This window comes from Plectropomus leopardus, chromosome 17, assembly GCF_026936395.1.
Source record: "Plectropomus leopardus strain MGB_pleo_1.0 chromosome 17, ASM2693639v1, whole genome shotgun sequence".
In the NCBI taxonomy this organism is placed as follows: Eukaryota; Metazoa; Chordata; class Actinopteri; order Perciformes; family Serranidae; genus Plectropomus; species Plectropomus leopardus.
In genome coordinates, this window is record NC_142192.1 from 15,291,604 (window position 1) to 15,304,175 (window position 12,572).

General features: G+C 40.0%; 1 protein-coding gene across 17 annotated transcripts in view; it reads left to right on the forward strand.

The window, feature by feature from the left end:
• Positions 1-12,572, forward strand: part of dync1i1a (dynein cytoplasmic 1 intermediate chain 1a) — a 67,946-nt gene that overhangs the window by 2,958 nt on the left and 52,416 nt on the right. For 5 of the 17 annotated variants that reach the window (XM_088089920.1, XM_088089918.1, XM_088089919.1 and 2 more), the window contains exons 4-8: positions 1,696-1,783; positions 2,813-2,839; positions 2,955-2,996; positions 4,291-4,350; positions 4,606-4,721. In XM_088089920.1, the coding sequence (XP_087946046.1) occupies positions 1,696-1,783; positions 2,813-2,839; positions 2,955-2,996; positions 4,291-4,350; positions 4,606-4,721 (333 nt within the window). Of the gene's footprint in view, positions 1-1,695; positions 1,786-2,812; positions 2,840-2,950; positions 2,997-4,290; positions 4,351-4,605; positions 4,722-12,572 lie in introns of all 17 variants that reach the window. The other 12 variants (XM_088089925.1, XM_042506331.2, XM_042506332.2 and 9 more) reach the window with 7 other exon arrangements.

Consider the following 12,572-nt stretch of genomic DNA (forward strand, 5'->3'; position numbering starts at 1 on the left):
ATTGTACTTCCACATTTTCATGCGCCCGCTGTCACGGACACAAAACATCTAGAAGCAGATTGAGAAAAATAGCTGCCACTCTCGCTTCTTCTCTCAAACTCTGGCCAAACTGTAAAACTAAGCAGTTCTGATCAAATATGAACCAAGATTCTGTTACAGTGTTGCATATTTCTTCGTCATCCACTAGTTGGAGCATTTATCGGTCTGGTGCCGCGTCATGCACTCATGTAGTTCTCTAACTCTTGAGCAAAACTGAAGGCCACGGCCCTTTTCTTCTGTTTTCTCTGGTCATGCAGCACAAACTTCAAAGTATTTGTGTACTTCTACTGCCTAGCAGTGCAGTTTTATGAAAGGACCATATTTCCAGCAGTGAAATACTTCATTAAAGGTTCTTTCACTGTTCTCCTCTGATAGTGTTGCAAATGGTTTAGCTAATTGTGACAATGCTCACTGTAAGGTCACCTAGATGGTTCCAAGTTTACACAAAACTTCACTAAATACTGCCAAAAAAAGCTCTGACGGACCCTTTAAATGTTATTTAGCAAACCTAAGATGCACACAATACAATATGTATAATTTGCTGAGATTTATTGGTCTAATTCTGCCTGACTGATAATGAAATGATCACATAACTATGTACTTATCTATGTTTTCGTGACTTTGCATGATAAAGTGTTACAGGTCACACAGTATTTTATTAGGTTTCCTCAGATAACTCTGTATTTTTATCCTAAATTGGTTCCATTATTTGCTCTGGACATTGTGGTTAGACTGTGCTGAACATTTTTCATTGTTACTTTCATGTGTCACTCATCAGGTCCCTTTCATCATCTTTTTCTACACAACTGTGTACCTCGTGTACCATATCTTATATTAGGCTATTTTTACACTTTTAAACTTTTAAAGCATGAGCAAATTGGTTTTGATTTTTTTTCAACAACATGGGGAAAAAGACAATGAGCAACTTGATAAGAAATGATCAACAAATTGTTAGAAATTAGAAGATTTAGAAAATTATTTTTGATAAGCTAGGGAAAACTAATTCTAATTATCCTAATTACATATTTAAAATTTTGTTACAAAATTACTATTATTTTTAAGCATTTTTCTCTAGGGCATTTCCTTGTTTGTTTATTGTTTCTAACTTTCTTTTTTATTTAATTTTATTTATGTATGCATGTATTTATTTATTTTAATAATTTTCAGGTGATTGTCCTGTACTTTTTTTTACTAATATCTTGCCTAATTTTTCTTTTTTAATTTCTCACTGGCTTCTTCTCATGTTGTTGCCAGAAAACCCATTTGCTCAGATTTCAAAGGGTTAAAAAATACCTACCCTTTCTCATAGACAAATCGGATCGAGTACTGCAGGTTTAGTCCCCGGTGTTTCTGTCACTGTCAGCAAGCTTTTGGAAGCACTGTTCTCTAGTGGTCTAAAATCGTGATAACACCCTCAACACCTCAAAACAGGGTCACTGCTTTGCCCGTTATCGTTACTGTGGTTATTTATAACGCATCTTCAAACGAAGCCGAGTACAAATATAACACAACATCAGCAGTGCATTTGATGCCCAGACCTCCCTCCCTATTCTTTTCAACATTTATGTCACTTTGTCACATTTCATGCCAATGTTTTTGAGCACTCAATTTATTTGCAGCCTTTAATGTTAGGTTCGTGTTATTGTCATTATTTAGTCCCGACCCCTGTGTCCCCCTCCAAATCAGTGAGCACGCCCAGTGAGACGGGGAGCCAGGATTCAGCTGATGGAGGAGCGGCAGGCAGGTAGGCCAAAATCACGCACTTCATATCCACACTCAGTATCAGAAATAGTTCTCGGTTCAGGAGTCTTATTGAGGAAATGATTGACATATCTTTTTGCACTTGGAGGTTTTGCTCACTCTTGTGCACCGGGCATGCTTTTTGAGAGATTACCAATAAACAGTGCGGGGTGCCCGAGTTTTAAACTTGAAGCAATCACATAGCCTGAAAGAGAATATAATGTGAAGGTGTTTTGGGCTGTTAATATTTTGTCACTTTTGACACATACTCTGTCTCTTTTTTTGTCAATGGCACAACAGGTTTAGGTAAGAATGAGTGTCCCCAGTGGTGACGTTGTTAGGTTTTCAATGTGGTATCTGTTGCTTGTCATGGCGTCCGGTGTTTTGATGACCACTGTACAGCTTGTTGCTTCTCAGAACTAGTCTTGAGAAGTTTAAGGTCGAGGTAAGTCTCCGCTGCAGACATTCCTGCAAAGTTGTTAGTTTGAAAATACTGAGATGTAAATTACTGCACAAGTAAGGACCACATTGGTAAACTTTCAGAAAGCACCCTTAGTGAGCCAGATAATGGAATATGTTTATAATATGGAGCCTGATGAGCATGAAACATACATTTTCTGTACAGTAGCTGATATGAGCATGTGACAAAAAATACATTTTTCCCCTTTTGTCACTGCTCTGCATTCACAGTGCTTACTAGCTCATGTGTCATACATGCTCCTGCATTTATTTATACGCTTATACATCCATGACACTAAACTGGTGGACCAGTGATTTACCTTTTAGTTCTACACATGGCTCCCTTCTCTGTTGAATTAGACTTGCAGTTGAGAAGAGAGTGGTCATCAAGCGCTTTTCCATTTGCTTTTTAATGGCAGCTGACTGTAGAGTTCAGTGTGTGGGTGATGCCCTCTGGGGTCATTAGTGATGTGTTGTTCTGGTATAGCCAGGGGTGGAATTGGGGATTAAGAACGTGTGGAAGTTCCTAGCAGGAATAAATTCTCTTATGTAAGACTTTTTTGTTTCTTTTTAGCTTTTACCAATTGGATTTTACAAATCGGTGAGTTAGTCCCACCACCTGGAATGAGATTTGTTTCCCCCCAAATCCACCCTGGATAATGGCATGCCATTTTGAGCTTCTCCATTTGTGGCTGTGTATGTGTGTCCCTTCTTAGGTCAGGTTTCTCTAAAAACAAGTCCCAAGCACAGAGCTCAAGGTAAGCATTTTCACGTCAAACCCAGGAATCCCCCCCTCCCCTCCTTTCTTTAGCTGAATTTACCCTCATGTGAACAAAGAGAGTCACCTGCAGTGTTCTCAGCGATCTCAGCAATGTGTTTCCATCACAATTTTTAAGATCGAAACAGCGCAGTGCCCCTCTATCCTCTATGTCTCCCTGCTCTCCTCTGGCAACTTCCTGCGTGAAGCCCGACTGTCTCCCTTAATACCAGCTCGAAAGATTTCTGTTTGCATGAGTTGAGCCACAGAAGTTGTTTCAGCCTTTCGAAGAGTTGACAATCTGCTGCTTAAAGTGTCATTGCTGTTACTGCAAAACAGCCGGTCTGTCAGGCTAAAGAAATGTCTTGCCACTCTCACCTGGCGCTGTGTGGCACAAACTGAAGGTCTGATGGGCGTGTTCACTGGCCTTAAAGGGTATCATCAAAAAGTGTAGTGATGTTGGAAACGTTATCCTTTCATAGTTCGTAGATTTCAACCAAGTTGCCATAAAACCCTCCAGGTTTCAGCTGCTGTTTGATTTCCCTGTAAGCAAGAGATTCTTACCTCCTGTGGTTGTTTAAGAATTAAATGGAGCTGGTAGATTATAGTTACAATATTGAAGTATGCAAATTCACTGAATGAGCTCAGTAGTTTCACTCATTGACAATGCATGGCAAGCATTCTGTCATGTACGCTGATCAGGCTAAATCTTTATAAATACACTTTAATCTGATTTTCATACGCTGAACATGATGTGAATATGATGTATGTTGTGTTGTAGGTGTGATTTGTAATCATGTTGCTGGATGCATTGTTCATGGCTTTCATGCATCATTTAGCACTAATTTGCATATGAAACATCAAGATGCAGAATGTCACACAAATATGGATTAATAATGTCATACATGTTGCTAAAAGAGGATGCTTAAGATGATAAAAAAAAAGATTTCTGCAGAGCTTTTCTGCATTTAAAAGTCATCGGGTCAAAATTGTTTTCCCACTGAAAACAATGAAACCCTGACCACCTTGGAGGTGTGCAAGAAAAACAAATTTTTCTTCACTAATTCAAGGTGAAATGGGGTGATTCATTGATATACAAATGGTCAGTTTGTGAGTGAAGTATTCCTTTAAGTTGCTCTTTAGATAAGTGTTTTGTGGATGAGAGTGTATGCGCATACATGTGGTAATGTATGTTTTATGTGTCACTGACGTGTGTGTCAATGTTAGTGTGTTTGTTTTACTTTGTCTATTTGTAAACATGCATGTCCTCTTGCCCCCTCTGTTGGTGACATCAGGACGCTGCAGTGGGACACAGACCCCTCTGTGCTGCAGCTGCAGGCTGACTCTGAGCTCGGGTATGTTTTGCTTCTCTCCTCTAGCTCACTGTCTGACAAAAAAATACTGTAATGCACCTTATTTGGCATTTTATGGCACTAAAATTCTGTTGAAAGAGTGAAATACTCTATCTTCTGGATATTGAGCTAGTTATTGCTACAGACAAAAGTTTTCCCATGTTATCCATTGCTTAAAAATTGAAACAAATACAAGACAAACTGGGTTTATGCACAGTGTAACTATGCTAACAGGAACATCTTGTCTCTGTTAACCAGGCGCAGGATGCAGAGGCTGGGGGCCTCTAAGATCACACAGGTAGACTTCCTTCCCAAAGAGGTGGTCTCTTACTGCAAGGAAACACAGACGCCACTCAATGCCCACCTGTCTGAAGGTGAGTATTTGTATGCGTGTGCATGTGCATTAGTATGGAAGCTCATTTCTGCCGGTGTGAAGGAAAAAGAGATCCCCAAGTCATTATATTATTTCAAAATAATGTAATAACTCCGAATAATGAGAAACATTCTGGAAATCAGTTTTTATGCAAAAAATGAGAAAAAAAATCTCAAAATCATGACTAATTATTTCAAAGTAATGACTTTCTGTCTTACAATAATAAACTTTCTCAAAAATAATGACTTAGCATTTAAAATGAATATGGAACTTTCTCAACATAATGACTTAGCATCTCAAGTTAATAAGGAATTTTCTCAAAATTATAACTTTGTATCTCTTAATAATAACTTTTCTCAAAAATAATGACTTAGTATCTCAAGTACAAGTACAAAACAAGTTAGTGTTTTGACAAAGTTTCTCATTATTCTGAGAAAAGCCATTATTTGGAGAAAGCTTCTTATAATTTTGAGATACTAAGTTGTTGTTTCAAGTTTCTCATAATGACTTGCAAGATTCATTTTTTTTCTCATTACTCTGGCAGAAATGGGCTTTCATACACAACTGACTTCTTTTGACAATCCATACCATAGTCTAAGATCAAGCTGTTTCAGAGTCCATGGGGCACCAAAGTTCAAAAGGGGCAACAGAAGGTTTCAGGTTGCTGTGATTGTTGTCGTTGTGTGACTGGATCTGATACACCTCCTGTGAGCCAGTTCACAGCCTGTGAACCTGGAATAATTTAAAGGTTGACAGATGAAAATTACCCAAGATGATTCCTGATGAATGCTGGAGCATCACTGTGTGTGTGTGTGTGTGTGTGTGTGTGTTTACATATTTGTTACTATAATGGACAGTTTAGTATTCTTGAGTATGAGCTGTCATGATTTGATCAGTGAAGAAATGGTACACAAAAAAATGCGTTTTTGTCCATGAGTGTGTTTGCATGGAAGGTCATGTGCGCACACGTGGAAATGTATATGTGCATATTTGTGTCTCTGCAAGTGGGCGTGCGCATGTGTGCTGAGCTGCAGTTACTAAACACATCCATATGGTGAAAAGTGAGGTGAGTCCTGCACTGGATTTGGCATAATGTTGGTGGTTGTAATTCAAGGCATATAGATTTGAGTGTTTTTGTATTGGACGGGGAAAGACAATGGAGATTTGGAGAGATGACAGTTGCAGCTGTTCTACTTAATTGAACTTAAAGCCTTTGCTCTTATCCAGATGCTGATTTTCCATTCAGAAATGTCATCTTCACGTGTAGGAATGCACATACAGATACTACTCCACTTACTCACTCTCCATCCAAACTGGCTGTCAGACATGTATATAACCGACACACACACACACACACTCACACACTCACACACTCACTCTCTATCGTCTTCTCTATCTTCCCTTTTTTTACTTGCCAAGACAGCTGGCAGCCATGTGACTGTGAAGGGGTTGTACTTCCTGCTTCCTGTCATTATAATAGATGGTCTGGTGTGGATTCCTCTGCTCTCCTCCACCAACAAACCACCACGCACATACACAAACGTCTTTCCTGATCAGCATCCAAACGGTCCGCCTTAACTCCCCCCATTTCCTTGACGGACCCAGGAATAGATCATTTATTCAACAAGTGCACAAGGCACTGACTCACATATGTGTGCTGCTGGGAGACATGCCCATGCACACACATGTGCGCACACACGCACACACACAAAATAATCTGAATCAAGTTTTTGAGTAAGTTTGCTTGCACATATGAGGACTACTGTTGCTGCAGGCTGTCAGTTTACCTGTGAAACAACATATAAACACAAACAAACAACTGTTTTTAACTGTACAAGGCAATTTGATAGAGAGATTAACATCCAAACAAATAAACACACAGCGCGGGTTAAGTAGTCTGTGTATACATACAAACAAATGTCGGCCTATTTAGGTTTGTTTGTTTTTAGCATTTTCAGCAGCATTTTCTGGAGGTCCCTCTGTCTGAGTGTGTGTGGTGTGTGTGGTTGTGTGAACATCTGGGAGCCAGAGCAGAGCTGTGGTGGTCTACAGGGAGGTGACCCTGGCCTTAGGAGACCCTTCCTTTGCAGACTACCACAAAGTTTGTGTGTCTGGAGAAAGAGAAAAAAAGAGGCTGATGGTAGCACCTGCCTGCACTTCTGGCTGTATGTTTATTCAGGCCAGTTCTTTTTGTTGATTACTGGACTAAACACGCACACAACACACATCTCATTTTCAGGTTGCATTCATAATTATTCAGGCCAAGACTTGAACTTTTCTGTTTTTCTTTCCATCGTCCATGTCTACTGAAGTCGGTTTCAGATTTCTATTGAATCTTGGAGTTATTTATGACTGGAGGTACTAGGCTTGGGCGGTATCAAGGTATAATGCTATAACAGGATATTTAGGAATCCTGAAGACGTGATTTTCAGTACCATCTCAATTCATTCAATCATTTATTTAACTGATAAGGAAATGCTGTATTGAGGAGATGAACAAACCAGTGCGGACTATTTGCCTCAAGAAACTAGCCAAAGAGGTTAACACATCAAACCTCCATTCAGTCTGCCACCGCCACCCCACATCGTCTCCATTCAGCCGACTGATGTGTCGATATCTGCCACAGAAACAAGTGTAATTGGGACCTCCAGCGAGAATCCATGAATGAGGGGTGTTTATTTCCTATCTAGCCATTATTATATGTAGGCTTGGGTGGTATCTGATTTTTTTAATACCTTCATACTTGGAATTTTACCCCGGCACCGCTTACCAGCGAGCTCACTATGTTCTACAGTCAAGCCATTTTCAGTCCACTCAATACACAATACACTCACGAGATGTCAACAAAAGGTAATCTTCTTACACACACTTTTCCTCATTCTCTTTTACCAAAACTAAGACTTCTGTGTCGCGTAATGGGTCGTTTTTTATTTTGCAGCCCAAGTTACAAGGTTAAAGCAGCCACAAATTACATGAGATTTCAAAGTACCCTGGTAAACCGTACTACCATGATACAGCACAATTTAAACCCAGCAAGACTTGTCTAAGCAGGCTAACTGCATATTAGACACACAGCATTGTAGGCTAAACAATGTCATTTTTGATACAATGATTTCAGCAGCTCAGCCTCTATGTTTCTTTTTTACACAAATACTGCCATATACTGTATACCGTGGTGTATGAAAAAAAAATAGATACCTCCCAAGCATAAGTATTTAAAAGTATTGGATATTAATCCTCGACTTGGTAAAAGATGCAAAACATAAAATACCGTAAGGTTAGACATCTGGGTTCTCTTCAAGATTATATATAGCTAACAGTCTCTTTCAGCTTCAAAAGCAGGCATGTCTGCTGCATTTGGGTGTGTGTTTGTGTTCCATATGTACGTTTTTGTAGGTCATCAGTGTGTATGTAGATGTAGCTGAGAGAGCCAGTGAGCTGACCTTGAGGCTCCTGGAGTTTTTCACAGATGTTGTGGTTTCAAAGGCTCCACTTTAATGGCTGAATGAGGATTGACTTAACACGGATTTATTAATGCTCGGTGGTTTCAATTTGAAATTTGATATGCATGTATGCAAAGTTATTTAATATTAAAAAGTTCCTTTCTTTCTCTAAATAATTTAAACTCACCTTGAAAATTATTTATCCAATAGCAATTCATAAATAATGCAAGTAACTGAAATACATAATTTCACTGTATTTTTTTTTTTACTCTTCTACAGTTTGACTACTCACACCTAAGGATTTCTTTCTTTCTTATACATTCATAGTCTCTCTTTTCCTTTCTTCCAACCTTCCCTCTCTGCCCTCAGGGTCTTCGCAGGGCCAAACTGTTCTGTAAGACAACTATTGCTACCTCTGTGTTATGTTAAAACATATATCATACAGAGAGGGAAGAGAGATTTAGCGGGGGAGAAAGCCAGCTGGCTGCTTTGGAGGAATGAACGGAAGAGTAAATCTGTTGTCTTAATGATGGTGGTGTGTCTCAGGGCTGTCTCCATTGAGAGACCTGCAGTTGGTTGGATTTTTATGTCTGTTTTTAACACTATGTCCGTCTGTTACGTTTGGCAAACTGCTCCTGGTCTGATTGATTGGCCCTTCATCTCTGACCTGTCAAATAGAAAAGGGAAATTCCAAGAGTGAATATTTTTTTTTATCACAATTTTCACATTGGAAAAAGACAACAACTTTTAACGTTTTAGTTTAAGTAGCAGGTGGTACCTTGTGCGGTAGCCTCGGCCACTAGTGTACGAATATGTGTGTGAATAAGACAAGAAGTGTAAAAGCGCTTTAAGTGGTTGGAAGACGAGAAAGGTGCTGAACAAGTGCGAGTTGTTTAGTGTTTCTAAGTGGTATTTTTGTTGGTGCTGCTGTTGCAAAGACAACCAGATTGCTTTGTGTTTTCCTCAGATAGCCTAAAAAGCTGAACAACTGCCAGCAACACATTAACATTAATATAGCAGGCAGGTTTTGTTACTCACTTATCTAGCAGGGAGACTGCCAACTGAGTGTTGATTTGGAACCCGATCAAGTCCCAGATCTCTCCAGCAAGTGAACGCCTGTCTGAGGTTCACTCTTGTTTTACCCTGGTTTTCATCAGTCACCCTCTTCACTTTCTTAGCCTCCTCCTTCAAAGTTTCTCTTTTTCTTTTGCTGGGTAGAGTTTCCACAGTTACTCTAGTTGTTGCACCATTCACCATTTCCACCGTTGGGGATATAGAACTCCCATTGACACACTTTGGCACGCTGGGACAGCTAACGATAGCTACCGGGATAAAAAAAAAAAACTTCCACCTATTTCGGTTGCACTATGGTTCAAATTTCCTTGCGCCGTAAATCAACTCTTAGTTTCCCATGCAAGGCTTAAAGGAGACCAATCTCATTATTCTATACCCGTTACATTGTGCAATGAACAGTTACTTCATAATTAATGTCCAAACAGAAAACTTGTTTATAATCTGCCTCAATGAAAAATTCACACTCGATTAAAGTTCACATTGGGCCAGATGATGCTGTTTATATTCCATATATGATCTTTATGACTATATTCATTGTTCTCTCCATTAAATGTTAGGGCCTTAATTTAATAGATGATCATTAATGTAGAGGTTGTTTCACATTAACTCTATAAAATGAACATGAAGTGAGTGTGTGTGTGCGTGAAAGGACGGACAAATGTAGTCTCAGCATAATCACTTAAAATAATTGACAGATGACTCTGGGATTCTCTCATGGCTTTTTCTCCTCATGAACTACTGACCTCCTCAGCTCTACATCTCTGCCCTTATGTTTAAGGTGACTGGTTGCGTGTGTGTGACATGAGTGTGCTTTGTAGGAGTGTGTGTGTTAGAGACAGAATACAGCTTTATCAAATAGATCCGTGCATGTTCAAGAGTTTCTGTTGCTCCCATGGAGTTTGTGTGTGACTCTCATTTAAACCAGTTAATGATATGGCTTTTCATTTCCGTGACCAATTGCCTTCCTATAATCATGATGTGTAGCTGTCTATGTACGTTCTCTTTTCCCATTGGCTGTTCACTGAACTGTCTGTCCTGAGCGTCCATTGTGTCAGGCAATCAGATTAGCCCCAGCCACGGTTGGCTCCAACTATTACTGCTGTCCTAATAGGTATGAATGGACATGCTTGTCGTGAGGGATGGGCGCTTTGTCTGTCGACATAGCAGGGAAACATAGTAAGGTCTAATGTGATAGTAACCTAACCTACGGAGGTCAAGCAAAGTGTGTGTTGGGTAGTCGCTGTTTCATGCTCTTGTCTTGTGCCTAATCATGTTGACACGTTCTTGAGAAAGATAAGTAGCTCGTATTGCGAATTGACTATGTGCTTTTTACCCCAAACAATATCTATCATATACATAAATAAACCCTGAAACTAACTCTGTTTTTGTTCATTGGCACTCTCAGATTTATTCTTCAGAATAATCTTTCCTATTATTATTATTATTATTATTATTTTTTAATATTAGTAATCAAATGTAAAGTCATGGCCAGCAGCATTAAGGGGAGACACAGGGGACCATAATACTATGGATTGTGATCTATTGATAGTATTATGATTCTTATTTTAATGCGTTGTGAAACAGAGAAAGCTACACATCCCACATTTGAAGCTGAATGCACAATATGTCTATCATTTAAGGGGAGTAACATTTCCACATTAATTTTTCTAAAAATGACCAGACCCATGTTATATATCCACTGAGATTCTTCAAGTCGAGCCGTTATTTATTTGTTTTGTTTGTGTTGTGTTCATTCATTGTGCAACATAAGAAAAATACTTCCTACTTATTGCTTATGTTTTGTAAATTTTCACTTTATCAGTACTGAAAAAAATATTGGTTTAAGATATCGGCAGAAATCAGCATGTTGGCCAAATTTATTTTAAAGCCAATATCAGCCGACACTGATGACATGCCGATAGTATCGAGCATCCCTAATGCTAATAGTAAGTTAACAAGTTAACATTACCTTAGCAATGTGCCATTTTCATTAGAGTGAAATGACGTATTGTAATAAAAGTGACTAAACCTAACGTAAATAAAACTCTAATACAGTAACTCAATGGTGAGCATAATTTCTGCCTGACGGGGCGTACCCACCAAACGCGATAAAAATTATTTCATCGCGCCTCAAATGAAATCACGTCGCGCCGGACGCTCCAGTTTTGACGCTCGTACAAAAACCCCAAAATGGAACTCCCAAACAACAACATTTCTTCCGCCATTTCATTCTCTCGTTGACGATCGCTGCACTGCACCTGCTCTGGAGAAGTTCCCAGCGTCGTCTGCGGGCTAGGCGCCGACGTCGGTTCTGGGTGCATGCTACCCTACGGAGGCGGCGTGAGCGCGGCGAGTTCCACCGTCTCCTGCAACAAGGGACAGGAACTGTCGTACAGCTCTGGGTGAGCGGTGACGGCGACGATAAGCTGCTCCTCCATTGTTTCTGGCGGTTTGATTAGATTTTGCGAGGGAACACCAGGACGTCCATACGTCAGCACGTTGATGACGATCTCAACGCTGATAGGCTGTCGCGGCACGTCTTCACGCGATGACGCCGCAAAAGTTCAATTATTTCAACTCGAGCGTTGGACGCGAGGCGTTGGACGCGACGCGAATTTCGCGTCCAGCGCAATGCGAATTTCGCGTCCAACGCGTCCAACACGCCGCGCAATCGCGTCCATCGCGTCGCCCGGCAAAATGAGGCGTCAAATCGCGTCTTTGCATTGACTTTGTATGTAATCTTGAGGCGCGATCATTTTTAATCGCGTTTGGTGGGTACGCACCGTCAGTCAAAAAAATTTCATCAACAATGGTGGCTCTTCAACAGTGAAGGCAATGACTTCACAACATCATCAAAGTCAATCTTTTGTTATTGCTTTGATATAGAGACCCCTGACGGCAGAAATTAGATGCTATGCGTTTAACAGCAGATCAGTGACTGTGTGAAATGTGAAGAACTTGTAGTGATGAAGCCACAGAGAACTACCAGCATTTTTAGTGTCTTTGAGCTATTTCACACAGAAAAGTTAAGGCTGTCTTTGAATATATATATTTTTGTTAAAGATAATTTTTTGGGGATTTTATTGCCTTTAATGGACAGGACAATTTAAGCGTAAAAGGGGGAGAGAGAGGGGGGCAACATGCAGCAAAGGGTCGAGGCTGGAATCAAACCCGCGGCCACTGTGGTGAGGATACAACCTCTGTATATGGAGCGCCGCTTCATCCACTGAGCCAGCAGGCGCCCTGTCTTTGATTATTTTAATATGATCAGTATCATCATGTAGTAAAAAACTTAGCTTTTAACAGGGTTTGGCTCATTAAGTTTAAGTTGAGCT